The sequence below is a fragment of the Sphaeramia orbicularis genome, chromosome 11 (genome assembly GCF_902148855.1).
Source record: "Sphaeramia orbicularis chromosome 11, fSphaOr1.1, whole genome shotgun sequence".
NCBI lineage: Eukaryota > Metazoa > Chordata > Actinopteri > Kurtiformes > Apogonidae > Sphaeramia > Sphaeramia orbicularis.
Genome location: NC_043967.1, coordinates 34,537,124 through 34,561,805, shown reverse-complemented (window position 1 = coordinate 34,561,805; position 24,682 = coordinate 34,537,124). Strand labels below are relative to the sequence as shown.

The window sequence follows — 24,682 nt, the reverse complement described above, 5'->3', positions numbered from 1 at the left end:
TACAGACTTATACAGACAAATGACGAAGAAAAAAAAAAAACAAAAAACCACAATACACCAGTCATCATCACTATAATATTATACTTCATGTCATACAGAATTTGGAGGTTGCAAGGCTAAACCTTCTTCCATTCAGAAAACTGTCTGCCCATCAATAGTAGATTTTTCAGATCTGCAGGTATATAATCTAAGAAGGGTGACCAAACTTTTAAAAATAATTTGTCCTTGCCCTTTACAACAGCTTGTAACCTTTCACGAGGGAGGAAATAAAAGATCTCCCTGTACCAAAAGTGTAACATTAGGTGGAAGAGTTTTGATCCAGTTTTGCAGTATGCACTTTCGAGCAATTAGAAGGAGTTTTTCAAGGAGCTTATAATGTAATGTGGTGAGATGCAGGTCTCTAGAAGGAAGGCCTAGAAGGAAAACCCCAGGGTCTTTCTTTATTTTTATTTCAAATATCCCACCGATCACCTTTGAAATAAGTGTCCAAAATCTAGAAATAAGTCTACATTCCCAAAAATAATGATAATACGTCTCCCTTTCTAAGTTACACTTGGTACACAGAGGAAAAATGGAGTGATCGATTTTGTTTAAGATAGCGGGAGTAATATGCAGCCTATGAAGTATTTTGTACTGAGTTTGTACTGGATTTTGTAAATCATATTATATTTGTTCATAATAATATGAAGCCGGAAACCAAATTATTTACTAGTAAGTATCAGTCATATTATGGAATAGTGTATAGATCTACTTAGACTAGGAAGGTTATTATTGTTATTAATTATATAAGGAGAAGGGGTGGGAGTTTATAAGCTGTACTTCTTCTCACTCCTTTTCGAATATGTATTATATGTCTTAAGTGTTTTATTTACTTTCTTCTGTTTGACATTCATGTTCAAAATGAATACATCAATCAATCAATCAATCAATCACACGTGTGAAGCTTCATTGTTAAATACGCCTTACTTATTATGTATCATGAATTTCTTTGAAAGTCGTGGAATTCCAATTGCAATTTGAATTTGAATTGCAATTCCACATCCTGTTTGCAACCTCAATTCAAATTCAAGAATTGTATTGGAATTTAGGGGTCATTCTCAATTCCGTTCTGAATTTTGTACAGCCCTGCTACCTATATCACTTCCTATTTAGTCAGTCAAAAGCTTTTCTTGTCTGAACCACGCATTCTTTCCAGTGTGCTGTTTCCCTTTAATAAAACTTCCACACTCATATTCTTCCTGTAGCCTTCATCTGTGCTCCCTGTCCCCCTCCTCCCCCTCCCCCTCCTCCTCCTCCTCAATGAGGCTTCTGAAAATGCACTGGCTGTTATTAATGGTCTATGAAGATGTGGTGCTCAGATGATTCTGCTGGCTAAGTATTGATGAGCTGCAAAGCCTTCTTTTCCCCCCATCCTTCCCGTCCCTCCCTCTCTATCCATACCCCCCACCCACCTCTGTAAGTAAACTTGTCAAGTCTGATGCATTGCCTGCACACACTTTAATGCAAATCACGCCGGCAACGGAGCTTTATCTCAAACCAAACAACAGAAGCGGCAGAACATCCTGGATCGTCATTCCCAACAGAGCTGCTGTATCTGAGAGGCTCTGATTAAAGGAGTGCCAGGAGAGCGCTGCTGCCGGTTACACAATATTAGGTGGTTTGCCTGAGGAATTAGCTTTAATGCAATGGGAAATGAGCTTAACAGATAGAGCTGCCTTATCAGTGTAGGATGAGCTTTCTGGTCAGGTTTCACCTCTGCCAAATTTGAGTCTAATTTTTGAATAAGTAAAGAAGCTGGAGGACAAATGTCAACAACAACATTTGCGGACACAAAATACTATTAGCCACGTTAAAGAATGATATATACTGTGACGGATGCATTTATGCTGCAACAATATCACCACTGAGGGCTGATAAGCAATTTAGTAAAGGGGTGACACAAAGAAAACCTACAGAGGATTCTTTTCTAAGTGCCTCCCTCAAATGACGACTATATAATTCTACATAAGCAACTGTAACAAGGCGCATTAGGTAGAACATGTGTAATAATGATTCAGAAATATTAGGTAATGATGAAAAATATTAATCTGGCTTTAATGAATATTCTACAGTGAGACACTAGCTAAAGTTAGCTAGCCTACAATCCAATTTTATTTATAAAGCACCTTAAAACCCACCTTGGTGCTGTACACAAACATGAGAACATATGAAACACATAAGAGGTATACACACATAAAATCAAATACAAATTAAACAGTAAAAACACGGTATAATATATAAAAAACTTAAATAATAAAAGCCGACATTTGAAATTGAGGTTAAAATACAAAGAAACACATGTCGGAAACCAGTCTTGCTTTAAGTTAGCATCTTACCTTAGAGTTTGTTTAGGGTTAAGATTAGGCTAACACTACACTGTGATACTTCTCTCTAGTATTTCATAACTGGTATTACAGAAATATCATAGTTTTTCCTTTGGACTAATAATTCTGAAACATTAGGTAATAATAAAAAATATTAATCTGGCTTTAATGAATACTCTACAGTAGGACACTAGCTAAAGTTAGCTAGCATAAAATCCCACTTTATTTGTAAAGTACTTTAAAAACAACACACAAACATGAGGACAGATGAAACACACAAGAGTTATAGGCACATAAAATGAAATAAAAAATTAAACAGTAAAAACAAGATACAATATATAAAAAACTTAAATAATAAAAGCCAACATTTAAAACTGAGGTTAGCATACGAAGAAACACATGTCAGAAACCAGTCTTGCTTTAATGTGCGCACAGTATTCCTCCAGTCAACCGCCTATCTTAACATTGACATAACTTAAACGTAATGTTGAACCATTTTTTGTTAAAAGCTGTGAGCTAAGCAAGCTAAGGTTATTTAGCATCTTACCTTAGAGTTTGTTTAGGGTTAAGATTAGGCTAACACTACACTGTGATACCTCTCTCTAGTATTTCATAACTGGTATTACCGAAATATCATAGTTTTTCCTTTGGACTAATAATTCTGAAACATTAGGTAATAATGAAAAATATTAATCTGGCTTTAATGAATACTCTACAGTGAGACACTAGCGAAAGTTAGCTAGCCTACAATCCAACTTTATTCATAAAGCACCTTAAAAAAACACACTTGGTGCTGTACACAAACATGAGGACAGATGAAACACATGAAAGTTAGAGACACATAAACTCAAAGAAAAATTAAGCAGTAAAAACAAGATATAAAATATAAAAAATTTAAATAATAAAAGCCAACATTTAAAACTACGGGAAAAGCCAAAGAGAGGATATAGCTGTTAGCATACAAAGAAACACATGTCGGAAATCAGTTTGGCTTTCTTTAATGTGTGCACAGTATTCCTCCAGTTAACTTCCTGTCTTAAAATTAACAGAACTTAAATGTAATGTTGAACCATTTTTGTTAATAGCTGTGTGCTAAGCAAGCTAAGGTTAGTTAGCATCTTACTTTAGAGTTTGTTTAGGGTTAATATTAGGTTAACACTACACTGTGATTTCACTCTGCTCCTGTCTTAAAATTAACATAACTTAAATGTAATGTTGAACCATTCTTGTTAATAGCTGTGTGCTAAGCAAGCTAAGGTTAGTTAGCATCTTACCTTAGAAATTGTTCAGGGTTGAGATTAGGCTAACACTACACTGTGATACCTCTCTCTGATATTTCATAACTGGTATTACCGAAATATCTGATATCTGATAACTGAAAACATGCCTAAGGAAGGAGGGTATTAGCACATTGTCATCTACAGTACCTGACCTATTAGCATAACTTAGATGTACTACCTATCCTGCTAATTAGGCCAGAAATAATACGAATGTTCATCTGTTTTGCTAAGTTGACAATACTGTTATACAACAAAAGCATGTGTATTATTTATCAATTAGCTCAAAATCCTTGGTGTTCTTCCCTGGCTCCACCCCTCTAGTCCAAATATGGGTTCCTTTATTACCAAAACAAGTGTTTCCAGTCAATGCCCAGTGACTGTTTTAAGCCCCCTTCTACAATCTGCCAGTATTGTCGCTTGTTTTGGCGAGACTGAGCTGGCTGAAACAATGAAAACATTTTTCTTGGAAAGCGCTGAAAAGAGCGGCAATTAACTTGATGGTGACACAGGAAGTCCAAGGGTAACTTTTTAATGGAAGCTTCGGCAGCATTTGCAGTTCATGTTCCTCAAATGAGCAGCGAAAAGGCAATCTTTCACACTGGCAGCCATCCATATAGCGTTGGCTCTAGCTGGGATTTATATCCGTGAGATTCAGTCCCCACTCTCTGCCCTTCACTGTGTAATCACTGTTATCCTTGTAAGAGTAATTGCAAATGAGTGTCCTTGTTAAATCTGTATATAGATGATTTAAGCCCATGTGAGAAACTGCACTGGAACTGTGTGATCAATAGAAACCCGTCGTCGTCCCCTAGACTTGTTTGATTACCTCTTGGTGTTTTATACAGTATAGCTGCTGGCTTAGAAGAGAAAAAAAAAATAAAAAAATAAAAAAATCTTGTTTTCCACGAATCCTTTTGTTAAACATGCTCCGCTCTATCTGTGATTTGTTCTCATTATCCCCGCCCTTCTTTGGCTTTGCTCTTTCTCTCTTGTGTTTGAGGGCTCTTCACCCAGCCCACGGTTTCTGTCTCGCCCCTTTAATTTATTTCTCCCTCTCCAGGATAAATGCGATGTAAGAGGCTTGTGTTTTCCTCCCCGCTCCATCACAACGTATTTATGATGTGTCTGCTGTGGAGGCTATTAGTCAGGGTTTTGCGGTGAACAGTGCCGAAGCGAGCCCAGGTTGGACAGTTGCACGCCGGGGTCCATCACAGGCACTTGAGGCCGGCCTGTACCTTCTCTCATTAATCTCCCTGCAGAGCCACTTACGGCTGCAGCACACACACACTTACAGCAGACTTATGCTCTTCTTGCTACTTCCTGACTTTGATCTTACACAAATACAGTTAATCGGATTCAATTAGCACCCTCCATGGACACTAGAAGCTATTAGACCGGTGACTGGCTATAAAAAGGCATCTCTTTAAGGGCCTCTTCAACTAAATTACACAAACAAAACCAACCCAGTCACACAAGAAAAATTGTTGCCGTTGTGTGGTTTATTTCTGCAAATCACAGATGCATACTGTATAATATGAGCATTTGTGAACCAAAACATGACCCATATCAATTACACTGGGTTACAAAAAAATGTTTTTTGTTGTCTGGGTTTTTTCAACTGAATTAGGACCATTTTGCACCACTAAATCCAAAAATGACATCTGTTTTTCTCAATCAGGTCAGGTTTTTTTGCTAATTTGATTTTGAAAAATTTGATCTTCTCACAAAATATAATAATTAATACCAAAATAAGATCGGTAAACACACTTTATGAAACTTGTGACTTGATTCCTGTTAGGTACAATGGTGTATTCACCGCAGATGTAGCAGAATACGTCAGGCTTATTTTTGCAAGATCTTCTAGTCGAAGCCATTTCATTCACCTGTAATATTAAAAAAAAAACATTAATCATAAATTGGCAAAAGTAAAATCTTCAGAACTCGTTTATTGCAAGAAATATGAAAGAATTTTGTATCATATGATGTGAAAATGCCCATAAATGTAAGCAAAAATGTTAAAAAGCCAAAATGTAGCATAGTTCAGTAAGTTGACCTGATTGAGCAAAATTAATGTGATTTTGAGATTCAGCACACCAAAATTATCCTAAGTCAGCTCAAAAAACTTAAACAATAAATTTGTTGTTGACCAGTGTAATTTATAGCAGCTAAAATTTCCTTAGGGGGTCAAATGAGTGGCCATTTTTGTCAAAAAAAAAAAAAAAAGTTGTAAGAAATGCATAGAACTGTGTTGAAATAATGCTAATCCATTTGTGCACAGACTACTGATATTATTTGACAGTGGAAGCTATATTTTCAGAAATACTGGATTTTGAATAGCACGTGTATGTGAAAACTTTTGCTGGTGGACGGACGTGACATTACCCATGATGCTCTGGTCAGTACCAGTACTTTATTAGTAATAAACTTATAGACTTACTATTGCTAATTCTCCTCTTATTCATAAATGTTAGTATTGTGGATCTAAAACAATAACAGCTGACACAAAAACACAAAATGTGGCAGTGGACGGATGTGACATGGTTGTTACAGATCCCATCATACTGATGCTCAGCAGCCATGTCACCGTTTCCACAAATGAAGAGAAGAATAGATAAAACCTGAATAAAAGAATAAAATACAAGAATAGATTACAACATAAAAAGCTGTACAATTTAAAAACAACAACAAACAAATACATAAATGTAACCATGACTTGCAGAACCATATTGGTAACACTTCTTCATCCATCAGTGACCTGAATAAATAATGCAGCATGTTGGAAATAATAGCTGGAATGAACACGTATTTATCTGCAGCTGAAAATTGCATTTCAATAAATGTCTGTAGTACAATAAATGGATTCTTTTGTTTTGTTTCCTGAAACCAACTTTGCTAAAAGCGAAGTCTGGAAAATTACAGTATTTGGTAAAATATTGAAAACTTAGAAAAATCAATACACATAAAAATGCCTTGGAGGCTCATTTTGATCAAAGACAAATGTTTTTTTTTATTTTTTTATTTTAGTTGAACAAAAAGGTAGTGTATGTTGGGATTGGACAGCCTATTTTGTCCTCTCACATAAAATTGGTCAAAAAAGAAACTATTTTGAAGAAAACCATTCACTATTTGCTATGATTATGTTTCTCAGACACAAACGTTGCTGTATTTATAACGTTTAACTTTCAGTGGTTTATTGATTTTTTAAAAAAATAATATATCGATCTTATTGTAGAATGACACCAGTGTCTATATAAGAGAATCAGTTGCCATATATTAGTTACAGTAACAATACATTACGGGTATCAACTTGTGTATTAACAGCGACTGAATAGTAAAACTGAAAGCACTATCATAGTCCAACCCAAGAGCTCATTTTAGCTGATGGTCTAATCTACCTTATTCCACTCCAAAGGCTAATAATGCTGACAAAAAAGGAAACTAAGCTGTAGCACCATCCTCGTCCTCTAAATTTGCCCATTATTACTTTCAAAAAAATGCAGATTATAGCAAATTATTCACACGGGTTTTCCCTTCATAATTCTGTCCTGTCAGGGGGAAGCCTCTGAGACAGTATTTAGACCATCACTGAAAGCAGTATTAATGAGACTCTCAGCCGCTTCTTGTGGTATTTCCAAGCTGTTTAGTGAAATCCCTCCATGCCACAATGGGAGGATTTTACTGATCAGCTGTTTCATATATAAAAAAAAAAATCTGAAAAAAAAAAAACATTGCAGTGTTTGCCTATATAAAATCTGAAGAAAGCACTGCAGAAAGATCAAGGATTAGTTAATGAAGTGCCATTTAATATCATCTACTGGAGTGGCTGTTACAGTACGGAATATGGTTAAAGTTTGGGTCAAAGAATGTTAAAGTTAAATTGCAAATTTTTATTTATTTATTTTTTTATAATTTTATTCTTTTTTCTTTTGGAGAGACACTCTACAACAGACATCCAAACCAGAGGCTATTTCTCATAGACTGCAAGGGAAGCTCTGCTTCCCCTAAAATTACAAATATTAAATGGTTAAATATGTTCGGTTGTGTTGACATTTCATTGACTACAAATGTGTTAGAACACGTTCATCTCACAGACGAGTTCGTTCAGAATCAGCTTTATCACAAATCAAGACTCGATGTTCACTTGTCATACATTCCTGTTGCGCTGTTTTCTCATTCGATCTCTGCTCAGTGCATTTGTCCGTAGACGCTCAGCGTCCATGCACTTCAATGGGACTGAGTGGAACAGTTTTTTTCATTGCCTCAAAACTGGACGGTAATTGGATAAATGCCACAATGTTGTCCCGCCCCCGGACGCTTGGTGTCTCTGGGGGTGAATGGAGCTGTGGGCGGAGCTCGGCCAGGCTGGACGCCAGAATCCCACGTGCTGATTGGAGGACCAGTCGAAAGGCTGAATCCCGTTTGATTGACAGCTATTTTGAGATCTACTCCTTCACTGACACAGTTCAGTTTAATACCGTCGCGCATTCTGCTGTGAAATTGAGAGAGAAACCACTACGAAATTACTTGTTCATTTCTTGCACTGTAAATAAAACCCACTCATTGTACTTCCTTGTTTCAGTTTAACATAATTTCAACGTTTTCTTGTTTAGTTGGTACGATAAGGTCACTGACCATTTTCCTAAAAAGGTACGGAGGACCAAATTTATGTTTAAATAACTTGACATTTTTTTTAATGTAAGCCGACAATGAGCTTCCCTTCTCTGAAAGACGAGCAGCCGCCACTGCTCCAGATGTGGGAAAGGGTCGTTTTCCACTGGGATTTACAAATATTTTCCCATTGTTCTGCAGATATAACTATCTTTCTTCCCATTTATTTTTGATATGTTGGGTGTACAAATTGCAATTTGTAGTCTAGAAGAAGAAATGTCTGAGGGCTGAAATTGAGACAGGCCGACAAGCCAAACATAGATATATGGCAGAAAAACACTGGGCTCTTGTTTGCCAAATTACCCTTCCTACCTTTCAAAAGTGTACGACTACTCGCGCTTAGACATTTATTTATTTGTGCGTCTTTGTTCTCTTTGCTGAGGATCTTGTCAGCTTTGACAGGCGCTCACTAAAGTTACCTTGAACCTCAGCGTCCATGTGTTCTGGCGTTAATGCGGCTCCAGCGGTTAACAGCGACGCACTGGTATTTTTGATGAGCAATTAGTATTCGATGAAAGTGCTTTCTCTCACATTATTGCGTTGATACGTGAACAATCCTGGCCCTACATTCAGTCGGATTCCCTGTTGTGTGATGAACACAAATAATTCAGTCCCACACTCGTTACTGCTTTAGCCCGCGTCACACTGACAGCTTCATTATACTTTTATTCGTCTTTAAGTAAACATCAAAAAAAAGAAAAAAAAAGTGAACCGCACACACGCTTCTTGTATTTGAAGGAAAGCATCCACACATCAGTATGAGTTCACCAGAACCCACGTGGCTTTTCTAATTACATGGGCATGCCCTCCTGCTGCCACAAGAAGCTCATTTGGGCACGCAGAGGAACGCGCACACTAAAAGCAAAGAAGGCTGGGAAGGATGAGTCTTAATGAGGCGAATCAGTGGAACGTGTCTGATGGTGACATTTCTTCCCGGAGCTGGAGGCCTCTCAATGAAAGGCAGGCCTTTACCGCGGGGCCAGCTCCACCGTTCAGTCCTCTCATCCTCAGATAACCGCTGCACGGCGCGCCACAACAAGCAGCCCCCTCACACAGGAGGCAATTAAAACTCTGATCTGCTTACGCGCCCGGAAATGTTCGCTTGGCTGCAGGCGAAGGGGAAGAGGCCCTGGGTCGGTGGGGAGGTTCAGCGGTACCGGGGTTGTTCATATTTGTTTGTCAGCAGGAATGGCAAAAGTGGTGCTGCAAAATTTAGCAAGTTAGTAGTTTATCGCAGTGTAGTTCCACCTTCATTCATACCATGCCAAGACTAGAGAAGAGTCTGGTTAAACCCATTATCAGACTGAAACAGATGGAAAATATATGATGCAGCTGTCCCTCACTATAACGCAGTTCACCTTTCGCAGCCTCGCTGTTTCGCAGATTTTTTTTAGTGCAGTTTTGCATGCTTTTGTTTTTTTTAGAGCGTATAAATATGCATTGTGTTCTGTGACCTGATTGGCTAAAGGACTGTAGACCATTGGCAAGATGGAGGTAAACACAGCCAAAAAGTGTAGCAATGTAAAGAAAGAAACACACAAATGTACATATTTTCTTCGTAAGCAACTTAATCATCTGATTGACCGTTTAATGTCATTTCATTGGGTTATAGATCACATTTCTGCGGTTTATAGTTGATAGCCGTAAAAAGACGACCAAAGCCCGTGGAACAGAGACGGTTACAGCTACTGACGGCATGGGGAATACTTTTGGAAACAAAGTTGTCGCATCTGTTAATAGCGACATCGATGACTGCTGATGACGTAACAGGTCTGGAAGGGTTGTCCCATTTCATAGGAGAATGTTTCAACCACTACCCCTTGCAACTCCGTTTCAAGGGGTAGTGCCAAGTGCAAGGGCCAAGGGGAAGGGCTAAGGGGTGAATTGGGATTGGGCCTAACTTGTCTTCCTGTTCAAAACGAGTTCCATCCAACGATCTTTGCAAAGTCGCTGTTGTTTGGACTGTTCTTTGTACAGCTGTGATTGGAAGACAGAGGTGATTTATATGGAAGTAAATCTGTCTCATCAGATTTTGAATTATAAAAGCCATTGAATTTCTTGTGCAGAATTTTTTTGCACTGAAATTAAGTATCTGAATTTTTTTGTCTCTGAATTCAACAATTTTCATAAATTTAGAATTTAAAAAAATTCAGACGCAAAAAATTCAGATCACACATCCAGGACACCAAGGATAAGCAATCGATTCTATCTCAAGTCAAACCGACAGCCAGCCAATCGAGTTACGTTAGGTTGGTCATGTGACACCGATGCAGAAAGACGCGGATGTGTGATCTGAATTTTTTTGCTTATGAATTTTTTGCATCTGAATTTTTTTGATTCTAAATTGATGAACATAGTTGAATTCAGAGACAAAGTGCAAAAAAAATTCAGATACTTCATTTCAGTGCAAGAAAAAAAAAAAGAAAAAAAAAATCTGATACTTTATTTCAGTGCAAAAAAAAAAAAAAATTCCGATACTTAATTTCAGTGGAAAAAAAAAAAATCTGTTAATTTTAGTGCAAAAAACTTCAGTGCTAGAAATTCAATAGCTTTCATAATTTAAAATCTGATGCATCTGATTTTTTTTTAATTCTAAATTTATGAACATAGTTGAATTCAGAGACAAAAAATTCAGATACTTAATTTCAGTGCAAAAAAAATTCAGATACTTTATTTCAGTGCAAAAAAAAAAAAAATCAGATACTTAATTTCAGTGCAAAAACAATTCAGATACTTAATTTTAGTGCAAAAAAAATCCGATACTTTATTTTAGTGCAAAAAAAATCAGATACTTAATTTCAGTGCAAAAAAATTCAGTGCTAGAAATTCAATAGCTTTTATAATTCAAAATCTGATGCATCTGAATTTTTTTAATTCTAAATTTATGAACAGTTGAATTCAGAGACAAAAAATTCAGATACTTAATTTCAGTGCAAAAAAAAAAAAATTCAGATAATTTCAGTGCAAAATAAATTCAGATAATTTCAGTGCAAAAAAAAATTCAGATACTTCATTTCAGTGCAAAAAAAAAAAATCAGACACTTAATTTCAGTGCAAAAAAAAAAAATCATACTTAATTTCAGTGCAAAAAAAAATTCAGATAATTTCAGTGCAAAATAAATTCAGATAATTTCAGTGCAAAAAAAAAAATTCAGATACTTAATTTCAGTGCAAAAAAAAAATCAGTGCTCGAAATTCATTAGCTTTTATAATTCAAAATCTGATGACACAGATTTACTTCCACAGCTTTACATATGGTGGCTTAGTAAAGTGTACCGAAAAGAATGTATTTATGTGTAACGTTTGCAAACAAAGAGGTGAACCTGGGTGTTATTGTGGCGCCGTGAAAGACGATCACCACAAAACGTAAGGCGCACCTGCCTTATTGCACAATCCATCTCTTTGGTTTATTCATGGTGAAGCTGCTAACGTGGAGGTGGTTGTTCTTTCTCACAGGTGGGGGGGACTGAAAATGGATAGTAGATAGATAGCAGGAGATTACTGGTTGAAATATTCACCCGATGACAGACTTATTCCAAGAAGAATATCTCTTGCAAGTCAGACGGTGTATTTTCTGACTTGAACATTGATTGGAAACTCCTTGTGTTTTCTTTATCAAACATAAAAGCAGTATTGAGGGAGTAGGCCAGAAGGGATACTATTAAGCAGACGCTGGCATGGAGTCAGAGTAACTCTTTAACACCGGCGGCACTGCTGCCAAGCCTTAATACGATCTGTTAGCGAAGAGGGTCCTGGGACTGCTCTGGGTGTTTTGAGTTAGAGCGAAAACCGTTAGACCTGTCTTCTGAGCCAGGGCCAGACTGAGCAATGACCAGTTCAGCGGATTCGTGACAGGCCTCTGCTGCACAGTATGTCTTATAAATGAGCAGCTCCCCCTTGCATCTCTTCCCCATTATTCCTGAGGTTCCCTTTGACGGCGGGAGGGTGGGGTGGGGGGTTGTGGATCTGTACAAATCACAGTTTCTTTTATCCTGATTAGACTCATTGAGGTTTTTTTGGGGGAAGTCCTAATAATAATAAGATACAAGATGAGTTTTTGCTGTTCTTGCAAGTTTGACTGCACAGGCGGCACAAATAAGGGCAGTGGTGTTTAAATGATTAAATCTACAGTATGCAGAAAATAGGAAAAAAAAAAAAAAAAAAAAATGCCAGTGCTTGAAAATACAACCCCTTCTCCTGCTGACATCGTCTCTCTGTCCTTAGCATAAACTGAATATTAAGATGGATGACATAACACTGCTTCATTCCACTATAGATTTTAAGTGAACCAAATATATATAAAGCAGGGGTGTCACACTCATTTTAGTTCAGGGGCCACATCCAGCCTAGTATGATAGAAAGTGGGCCGGACCAGTAAAATACAGGGTGTCCCATAAGTCTCCATACATAGGAAAAATAAACGTTTCTTGACATAAACCATTTTTATTTACACAATATGCTCTATATGACTGCCATTTTGTCAGGAACACATTTCAATGTGTGTCCTCCACTGCTGAAGAACTATAAAGAAGAAATATAAAGAAATACATGTTAGAACCATATGTATTATGTCTCCTATGTATGGAGACTTATTGGACACCCTGTAATATAAATAATAGGTTAAGAACTTTTGAGTGAAAAAAGTAAATTCCGTAATGAAAATGTTTACATCTACAAATTGTACTTGAACATAACATGAACAAATATGAACAACCTGAAAATTCTTTAGTAAAATAAGTGCAATGTTAACAATATTGCACCTTAGTTTATCATTGATACATGTGAATCACAACTTAGAGATCTACAAATACACAAAACATTAAATAACAGGACAAATCATTAAAATTCCACATACTTCTCTTAAGACATTTCAGATATTCACATTTTTTGTTAAAGGCTAGACTGTAAATGTAAAGATTTTTGTGTAATTTTCCTTTTTTTTTTTTTAATTTATTTTTATTTTTTTTACACTAAAACAAAGAGACAAAGTTACAGTTCTCATTATTTGTGGGTTATTATGATAGTATTTCACCAGTCTGATCCACTTTAGACTGAAATGACCTAAAATGATTTAACATCCTTGATTACCTCCGCCAAGGAGGTTATGTTTTTGCCAGGGTTTGTTTGTTTGTTTGTTTGTCTGTCTGTCTGTCTGTTTGTTTGTTTGTCTGTCTGTCTGTCTGTTTGTTTGTTTGTCTGTCCGTTACTGTGCAACATAACTCAAAAAGTTATGGACAGATTTGGATGAAATTTTCAGGGTTTGTTGGAAATGGGATAAGGAAGAAATGATTAAATTTTGGTGGTGATCGGGGGTGGGGGGGCCCACGGGGGGGGCCACTGATCGTTAGTGTGCAACATAACTCAAAAAGTTATGGACAGATTTGGATGAAATTTTCAGGGTTTGTTGGAAATGGGATAAGGAAGAAATGATTAAATTTTGGTGGTTGTTAATATTTTCAGTGTAATTTTTGCATTTTACCAATTCATCCCAGGGGCCAGATTGGACCCTTTGGCGGGCCAAATTTGGCCCCCGGGCCGCATGTTTGACACCTGTGATATAGAGAGTTAAAGGAGCAGCCATGTTGGTTCTGGGACGAGTGACCCAGTCTGTGCGGTGGAAATGGATCTGATGGAGTCTTTACACTGAATCTATATTTATTTCATTTAATTTGTTAAGATCCCATTAGCAACTGAAACATCAGATGCTATTCTTCCTGGGGTCTCCTTACATTACAGTTTTGATTATTTACATTCACATTTTTTTTTTGTTTTCTTCCATGACTTCTTACTACTTGTTTTATTTCAAAGGACTAAGTAAGATTACTTTGTCTTGTTGCATATTCGAAATAAACTAAACTAAATTAAAAAAAAAAAAAAAAAAAGTACAGTAATTTTACACCATTCATGCCCAAACTCACACCAACGGGACATTAAATACAACAGCCCAATGCAATAAAAATAAATAAATAAACAAAATAGCTGCTATACATTTATACTTACTCACCAAACAATAGCTGTCTGATACAAATCATAAGACATCTTTTAATTTTATCAATTTTCTTTCCATATCATGTCCATTGTGTAAACCAGTAAAGTTATAATTTCTTTTGAAAACATTTTCTATTATTTTCTAACAACAGAAACCCTTGCAATCCATTCCATGCAACCATAGCCCAATAAAGAAAAAAAACAAACAAACAAAACAATTTATATCTAGGGGTGTAAGAAAATATCGGTTCTGCAATATATCGCGCTATTTCCTTTCATGATACTGTATCAATATTAAAAACTACTGTATTGATATTTTTAGGTATTTATTCAAATGCAGATATTGTGGAGGTTCATTTTTGTTTTTGTTTATATTTTTCTTATTATTGTTTCACACTATTTTATTAAATAATGGCTATGTGAAGTATCCTAAAAGCACTGTTTACTGTCTGAGAGGCAGATGTTAGTTCCTTTGTTGGGATTGCACAAAAATAATGTTATAATGTTAATTATGAACTAATAGAATATGAACATTTGAACAGGATCTGAAACTGTAATGTCTGTAAAACAGAATTTAAGTTTGAACACAGGAACATTTTGTGATTTAGCATCAGATCCTGTTGTGATCAAATGAAAATGTGTTTAGTATTTGTGCAGATTTCTGGTGTAATTCAATTCTTCAAGGAAACAATCATTTAAAAAAAAAAAAAAAGAAACAAAAAATTTGCATTTTTAACAGTATCATGATATATCGTATCGTGATCCTAGTATTGTGATTTCTATCGCATCGCCAGATTCTTGCTAATACACCCCCCTACTTATATCCACCTTAAAAGTACTACAGTTGGCCATAATTATACTTAATAGGTGCAATTTGTAAAGCAGGGTTGAATTTCAGTTTGCTGAAAAGTTGGTGCTAAAAATATTTCCTTCAGAAGCTTTAAAGGGCTGTAATTTCCTAAATATTGCAGCTACTGTCATTCTTTTATTCTGGTGTGGCTGGTTATTATAATTACTGAGATCTCTGAGCTCTGAAGGTCCAACGGGAGACCTAGAATAACATAAGACAGCTTATCCAATTGGACTTAGCAGCCAATTATTTGGACATTAAAGTGAAAGTGAGCATAGCTGTAATGTTTGATATGATCAGTTACAGTGGTGTTTGCACTAACTTCTTTATTTTTACAACATACTGGGATGTCATTTTACTGGTAGCCTTTGGTCTCATTAACCTTGGCATTGGTAGTTGCTATTTTAATACTGTAAAATTTTAATTTAATGTTTAATTTAATTAATTATGTAGAATCCTGAATGTTGTCCAGAGTATATGATGATATTTTATGTGTCTTCTATACCTCTAGTAACACTTTTTTTATGCTGCTTTTTTTTTTTTTTTAGATATTTATGCCATAAGGGTTTTTCTTTTATATTTTAGGTTTTATACTGTTTTATATACATTATTTATACTTTTTTATGGCAGCTAGGCTGATTGCACTTTTTTAAAATTTCGTTGTACCTGTACAATGACAACAAAGACATTCTATTCCAGGGGTGTCAAACTCATTTTAGTTCAGGGGCCAAATTCACCCCGGTATGATCTCGAGTGGGCCGGACCAGTAAAATAAGAACAACAAAAAAAGTAAAATTACATTATGATAATGTTTACATCTATAACATTTCCTTAAAAATCTGAATAACATGAACAACTTGAAACGTCTTGAGGAAAACAAGTGCAATGTGAACAATATTCTGCCTCGGTTTATCAATTTATAATTTACATATGTGCATTACAACTTACAAATACACAAAACATTTAGTAACAGGGAGACTATTGGTAAAATTGCATTTACTTCATTTAAGACATTTCGGGATGTTCATATTCAGGTTATTCACATTTTTTTGTAAAAGGATAGTTTGTAAATATAAACATTTTCATGTAATTTTACTTTTTTTACACTAAAACAAAGATAAAAATCTGCAGTTGTCATCATTTATAGGTTATTGTGATAATATTTTATTGGTCTCACCCACCTGACATCTTATTAATCTGTGTGTGGAAACTGAATTAAAATGATTTTTACACCACTGATTGATAATTTTTGTAATTTTTCCATTTCTCAAATTCATCCTACGTGCCAGATTGGACCCCTTGGTGGGCTTGATTTGGCCCCCGGGCCGCACGTTTGACACCTCTGTTCTATTCTATTCTATTCTATTTTTAAGACTTGATCTTTATTGAGTTTTTCTTTTATATATAGAAAAAAAGAAAAAAACAACAACCAAAAAACAGAAAAAATTCTTAGGCCATACATGCTATACAGGGGTTGGACAAAATAATGGAAACACCTTCACCTCAAGATGATAATGCCCCAATCCATACAGCTAGAATTGTTAAAGAATGGCATGAGGAACATTCTAATGAAGTTGAGCATCTCGTATGGCCGGCACAGTCCCCAGACCTCAACATTATTGAGCATTTATGGTCAGTTTTAGAGATTCAAGTAAGACGTCGATTTCCACCGCCATCGTCTCTAAAAGAGTTGGAGGGTATTCTAACTGAAGAATGGCTTAAAAATCCTTTCGAAACAATTCACAAGTTGTATGAATCAATACCTCGGAGAATTGAGGCTGTAATTGCCGCAAAAGGCGGACCTACACCAAATTAAATTATATTTTGTTGATTTTTTAAGGTGTTTCCATTATTTTGTCCAACCCCTGTACATGTCAATGCCAGTATACCAAAGACATGTGGACAATCTCTGACCAGACAAAACACAAATAATAATAATAATAAGGACGATGCCAATAATACACATATACATGGTTACAATAGTCATTAGTTATCACTAAGTCCAGTTTACATTCTTGAGCTGGAGACGAATTCTATTCTATTCTAATTTAACTTTTTTTTTTTTTTTTTTTTTTTTTTAACAGCCAACTAACTGCATTTTAAGATTATGTTTTCCACTTTATACCACTGAATCAGTTGATAAAATAACCACTCTGGGGGAATTACGATGGATACTTCTCCCTGTTTGGATCGGTTGTAAAAAAAATAATTGCATATTATTACTGAATGATCACAGATGATATGAATAAAACAGTGTGTTGCAGAGCATAAGCCACAGCTGTCTATTTTTTTTTTTTGTCCATTTTCCAAAAAAAAAAAAAGAAAGAAAAAAAATCCACCTGTGCTTTCCAGGCCAGTTAAACAAGAACATGCCATTCGCCCACCAGATTGACAGCTGAGCTTACTGGTGGTTGTAAAAGCCTGCGGTTTTGAGCGATAATGGCACACCAGTGGATAGTACCATTACGGGGCAGACAGGGTTGGGTCACCTTCACAGGCTGAGAGCCAGTGCTGCTATTGTCCTCCATCAGCCCAAGAACCCCCCTTCGCTCCTCTGGCACTGCCGCCCATGATTATTAACTGACCTGTGGCTGCTGTGTCATTTTCACACCACAGGCTAATTGCACCAAATGGCGGTAAATTTTAAGGGAAAAGATGAAGCAGACCTCCACTGCTGACCGCCCGGTACCAACCATTAACAATAATTTACTTTATAGCTTGCAAAGATTCTCCAGGATTTAATGCATTTACAGTTAGCCTGTGGTGATGTAACCCAGGAGTCATTTCTGTGGTATTAGAGGACATAGTGGGTACGGTTACATGATGTTTTTTAAATCCCATTTATTTTTCCAGAAGAAATTAATCCATAACTAAAGTACTTTCTCTTCTGTTTACATGGAAATGTTAAACCCGAATAAAGGTTTACATGAGAAACGTTTATTCGGTTCTCACAGCCCTTCTGTTAGCTTAGCTTAGCATAGTCACTGCATTTCCATGGTCACACGTAGCCAGTTTTTTAAAGGTGATTTGTCGTCTTTTGTGAGCGATTTTGTGAAATCCGATTCTCCCTAATTACTTCTTTAGATCTGCGACTTACTGCACTCATACAATCTTGGGACTGTTGTGTTGACGGAAGTTGGAAAATCTTTTTGTTGGAAGGGATGCATGCGCTAAATTAGCTTTGCTTTACTGTTTTAGCTTTGTATTAGTTTTTATTTCCCAAGATTTTATTAGTGCAGTAAGTCACATGACCATGATTTGAGCCTCAATTTGTGATCATATTGACCCCACCGGACTAAAGTAATGATTAGGGAGAATTGAATTTCACAAAATCACTCATAAAATACTACAAATCACCTATAAAAGCCTGGCTACGTCTGACCATAGGAATGAATATGGAAGTAAATCTGTCTCATCAGATTTTGAATTATAAAAGTCACTGAATTTCTAGCATTGAATTTTTTTGCACTGAAATGAAGTATCTGAATTTTTTTGGCATCACCTGACCAACTTAACGTAACTTGATTGGCTGGCTGTTGGTTCGACTTGAGATAGAATCATTGCTTATCCTTGGTGTCCCAGATGTGTGATCTGAATATTTTGTGTCTGAATTTTTTGCTGCTGAATTTCTTGCTGCTGAATTTTTTTATTCTAAATTTATGAACATGGTAAAATTGAGAGCCAAAGAAATTCAAATACTTAATATCAGTGCAAAAAAAATTCAGTGCTAGAAATTCAATGACTTTTATAATTCAAAATCTGATGAGACAGATTTACTTCCATAAATGAAGCGATTATGCTAAACTAGGCTAAGCTAAGCTAACGAAAGGGCTGCGAGAACAAAGCAATCGGTGCACTGCAGTGCAAACTGTTTTGCCCACTTATCAAACTCATTAGTGCATGACAAATGAATAAAAAACAAGTGGTGAACTCTTCCTTCAGGGTTTTCCAGGCTGGTAGATCCCATCAGAATAGCCCACTGGAACGGTTTGGGTTGACTAGACTGCATTGCATATTCTTCCGCCAGCGCAGAATGTGTGCGTCGTCGCGACAGGACAAGACAACGAGCATGTGCAGAATGGAAGGAATAAAGTCCAAACGGAATAAAGGGTTTACATGTCCCAGGAAGAATTTAGACCAGATTCAAAAGTGGATTAAACCAGCGACTTTAATTGGGTTTAAACGTAATCCAAATTTTTCTTTTTCATCTGGAATAAGGTGTTTACATGGGCATCTGAAGTAGGATCTAACCTTTAATCAGTTTAAACCAGGAATAAAAGTTGTCACGTAAATGCACGGATTGTATTCCTTTGCCAAATCTCTTCAGGTAGCAAACAACCCTTTGATTAATTTCCACTGGTTTATTATTTTCTCTTCTGTTTTTTTTCTCTTGCTTTTAGCTGGCTGTACCTTTGATGAGGACTCAGACCCTGGCTTGTGTGAATACCGCCAGGGCCAAGAGGACGACTTTGACTGGCAACTGATCAGGACGTATAATTGGCCGCATCCGACCCCAGACCTTCTACGAGGTAGGTTTCAATGACTCTGGTTCTGGGACCGCTTCACTGGGGGATTCATGGGAAACTAGTGCCATCCAGCCAACAGGCCTGTGTCCTCCATGTTTGAGGGAATTGAGTCTAAATGTAATTACAAGTGCTGCCCAATGTACAACAGATCGTAATAATATTTGATCCCATTCAGCTTCACATTTTGACTACTTTTTTTGTTTTTTACGCTATTTGCATTAATCAATTAATCGAACCGTCAACCCTTCGTTCACAAGCCGACTCTCCACGGCTGCCCCCAGTTTTCTTTACCCAACTATATAGGCCCCTTTTTTGTCACAGACTGAACCTACACAACAAACAAAAAGTTAAGGATATGTCTTTTTTTTTGTAATTTTTTTGGTCATTCTTACCATTTGTAAATAAAACTATGTTTAACTATGTTATTAACTCTTTCATGCATAGCGGTCACTACAGTAGACATCTATTCTCCAGCCGTTCTCTTGTGTATTCGTGGGTTTGGTTGTTTTATTTGCATGACAGCTAAAACAGTGGATGCTAATGTATCATCCCATACACTGCAACTCAATTTTCTGTAAATTGGCTTAGAATCTGGTTTTGACCAACTCTATATATAAAGTGTCATGAGATAACTTTTGTTGTGATCTGGCGCTATATAAATAAAATTTGATTGATTGAGTGATTTGATTGGTTTTCCCCTGTAAAAGTCGCTTTGGAAAAAAGCATCTGCCAAATGCATAATTATAAATGTAAATGTAAGTTCATACCATTATTGTAACTTTGCTGTTCTTGATAAACCTGATCTGTAGTAACACGTTTGAATGTAAATCAATTGATAATTTTTACTAGACTGTAATTAACAGTTTTCTTAAACAAAAAGGTTTTTTTTCTTTGCATATTATCTCCATGAAGTGAGTAATAACTAGTATTAGAGTATGTTAAATGCGACAAAACAGCAGATTAGCTGCATGAAAACTGTTTTTATTTCATAGTTTTCACATACATATCACTTTCTGATGACGGGTTTTAAATACATGTTTCTTCGCTTCAAAAATTAAACACATGGGCTCCAGCTGAGTGGACATTTTTATAATTCCATGAAAAATATGTTCATAAATACCTAAAAAGGAATAAAAACACTCAGGACAAAAATCTTGACTAAGGTTCTCATAATTCATGCATGAAAGGGTTAAAAAAAAAAAAGGGTTTCAATTCACACACAAAAAAGTAAAAAGCACTGTTCAAGAATCCCAACTGAAAAAAATAGCCCAAAAATGAAAAATATCCTTAACTTTTTGTTTGTAGTGTATGTCCCTCTCCTGGATCGCTTTCTGAAAACTACTGTGATTTCTGAGTAATCCTTTTGTATATATTTTCTATGCATGTGACACAGTTGTTGTGCTCTAAATGTTACGTCCAGCAGCGCTTATGTGACTCTGACCAATTATCAAGACAAAAGAACAGGTGCACAACAGAATACACTTAAAGAACCTCTTTGCACCAACCTACAAAAATAGACACTCTACAGTTGGGGGGGGATGTTTGCTAGTTGAACAGGAATGTTACCAAGGCAACACCTGAAGGTACAGTAAACACTGAAATAGTTTTCTTTTTAATAAACCACTCTTGGCCACTCCTATGTCTGGCCTTATTCATTTATTTATTTATTTATTTTGCTAGAATGTTTGCAAAAGCTTGAGCTTGGATTTGCATTATTCTTTGAAAATACAAATATAAACAAATACGAACTAGAGAAGCACCACGAGGTGTCTGGAGATAGACGGAGTTAGAAGCTTTTTTCTAGAAATAGAGCCGTAAACATTGCTGTTTTGGAACAAAAACACTGCAGCGGTCTACTGCAGCTTTAATGTGCTGTTTTTCAGATGCTTCATTATGGGAACTCTGCAAATGTTCAGAATAAAATAACAACAACAAGTAAAATTACTGCAAACTGACTATGACTGTTTAAGCAGATTTCTGTCAATTACCAGAGGGAATACAAGTCCAAACTTTAAGTCGAAATAATTTCAGAGCAGTCCAAGCAGGATAATTGTTATGTGTCGGATGGGGATGGCCCTAAGAATAACATCTACTTCATTATCGCAGCCATTGTTATGGAGTGTTGATTTAGAAAGCACATCTGACTGAAACGCAACACAATGAGGGTTTCTAGTCTAGTCCATTCTCTTTAATTTATATAATAAAACAAATGCCATTCAGACACACATGTGGTAGTATAGGCTATAGATAGTAAAGATGGGATGAATTAGACCTGAAATTAGAAGAAAATAATGTTTGTTAGCTTAAAATATCATTGAATGACATTAGTACAGAGTTTTTCAACCTTGGGGTCACCTGGAATTTCTAGTAATAGATTATATTAAAAAAATAAAATAAAATAAATAATAATAATAATAATAATAATAATAATAATAATAATAATAATAATTATAAAAGTTTATTTTAATGATTCAATTAGGGATGTAACAATTACCGGTATAACGATAAACCGTGGTAAAATTGCCAATGGTTAGTATTACCGTTTAAATTCTAATTATGATGACCCTGTTTGATTACCGCACTTTTCTGGAGAAAACACTATTATATAAAGGTATTAAACAGTTTACATCGGTAGATGAATGGTTTCATAATGGGACTTTGCCACATATGTGCTGATAATATCTAGCTTAAATAAGGATATATGAATATATTATTACTATATTACTATATAGAACAATATAGAATATTGTGTTTATTTTGTTTTTACTAATATCTGGTATTAATATCTGGCAGAATAAGTTGTAAATGGGTATTATCATATTAGTGTATATAGGAAAAAGGAGGTGTGATATTGTTATACTATTATTATTATTATTAGTAGTAGTAGTAGTAGTAGTATTGTTATTGTTATTATTATTAGTGTTAGCATTACTATTATTAGTATTAGTATTATATTGCTGTTAATACAAAATAATAATTGCTATATTGTGATCATAAGGAATAGAAATTGGGGGTAGGAGTACATAAGTTTTTACTTCTTCCTACTCCTTTTCGAGCATGAATAATTTAATTTCATTTGTTTTATTTTTATTATTATTAAAGTTATTATTTATATATATATATTACTATTAGTATTTATTTATGTATTTTGTTGTTTGTTTGCTTATCAATCATTTACATACCAGTACTTATATTTTGTTGGTTGATTTTGGTTTTGATTTCACTGTCGACATGTTCGAAATAAAGATTTCATTCATTCATTCATTCATTCATTCATTCATTCATTCATTCATTCAACAGTTTGGCTCTTTATGGGTTAAGTCAAAGTAAATTCTACCTGGTTAACGTTACTGTGTTCTCCTTGGATCTTAAACACACATCTGTTCTTATGACACACTCCTGATACACACTTAAATCAGTCCTTTTTTCAATTGCAGTGGTGCTTTTACATATTCTTTCAGTAAAATGTGAAAGTGCTTTTATTTCTGGCTGAATGTTAATGGCTGTTAAGATGGACTCGCCGCCTCTGTCTGCGTGCTCACCAGGTTTCCACGATGATTCATGCCAAACAATCTCCCTACCTTGGACCCTGTTCCAATCATCAACCTACTGACAGCTTGTTTCCCCAGTCGGCTTCGTGCTGCGTTTCTATTCACCTTTGTCATGCATCTACACAGGTGGCCCGCTTCCAATCTGCACTGACATTTCACCATGCGCGCTTATTTAAAATGGTCTGATTTTCTTGGGAAATGCTGCGCAAGCACACTTTCTGAGAAAACACATCCGAGTGTGAACGGCGCTGGTTATAGGCTGCTGGCTCTGGCAAATTGTGGCCATTCATAGAAGGAGCCGGCAGACATCCGGGATTTCATAATTCATTCGCAAGATATCAAGTGCTTGTTCCGCCGTTCCAAGCACAGCTCCCCTGGGGAAAAGGCTGGGTATGTTAACGAACTCCCCAGGATTGGTGGAGTCTAACATGGGTCATTGCTGATTACACTTCCTGGTGCTCCTCAGGGGCCCGGCGGTGCCACAAAGGCCTCTTTTTTATCTTCTTTTCATCTATTAGAGAAGGTCGATTTCAGGCGGGATGAGAACATGCTCGGATGACTTGCATGGTCCTCTCAGATGCTGCGAGATAAGAGATGAAGGTTTGATATATAGCTGTGTGAGATCCCTTTATCACTGGAGCCTGTTGTGTGTCCACTTAAGGGGTTCATACATAAAATACAGGCTCCGTGGGGGATTTGTTCCACATGCAACATTAACACTTTTCTTAAGTATTTTACATCAGCCAATAACATGCTGTCTCCTTTGAACTACTGTACCATAAAACTTTTAAGTCCTGTCTTCATGTACCAAGATCATAGAGTCGGCATTAACTAGTGCTGACCTTAAAGCTGTATTTTCAGTGAAATATACTGTAAAAGAAAACTGCAATAATAAATGTTCGGCATGTTAACTCTCAAAGACCTAAACAGGCTCTATTAACCCTTAGGGGTCTGAGCCTATTTTGGCCGTTTATGAGTACTTCTGATTTTGCCGTTATATACTATATAAAGCAGGGGTCTCAAACTCATTTTCTTTCAGGGACCACATGCGACACAATTTTATCTCAAGTGTGCCGGACCAGTAAAATAATAGCATGATAAGCTAAAAATAATAACTTTGTTTTAGTGCAAAAAAACTAAACAAAATATTAAATTATGTACTTTTATAAACTTTCCAAACCTGAAAAAACTGAAGTTTCTTGAAGAAAAATAAGAGCAATTTTAACAATATTCCGCCTCAACTTATCATTTATACATGTGCATTATGGATCAGATCTACAAAGACAGTAAACACAGAGGAACAGGCAGAAAATTTGTTCAAATTGTGCTTAATTTTCTTTAGACATTTTAGGTTGTTCATATTTGTTCAGGTTATTCACATTTTATTGTTACAGGATAGATTGTAAATGTAAATATTTTCATAATTTAATGTTATTTTTTGTACTAAAACAAAGAC

The 24,682-nt window shown here is 35.9% G+C and overlaps 1 protein-coding gene across 5 annotated transcripts in view; it reads left to right on the top strand.

The window, feature by feature from the left end:
• Window positions 1-24,682, top strand: part of ptprua (protein tyrosine phosphatase receptor type Ua) — a 575,321-nt gene that overhangs the window by 136,868 nt on the left and 413,771 nt on the right. For all 5 annotated transcript variants that reach the window (XM_030147519.1, XM_030147516.1, XM_030147518.1 and 2 more), the window contains exon 2: window positions 19,550-19,678. In XM_030147519.1, coding sequence (XP_030003379.1) covers window positions 19,550-19,678 — 129 coding nt within the window. The remainder of the gene's footprint in view (window positions 1-19,549; window positions 19,679-24,682) is intronic.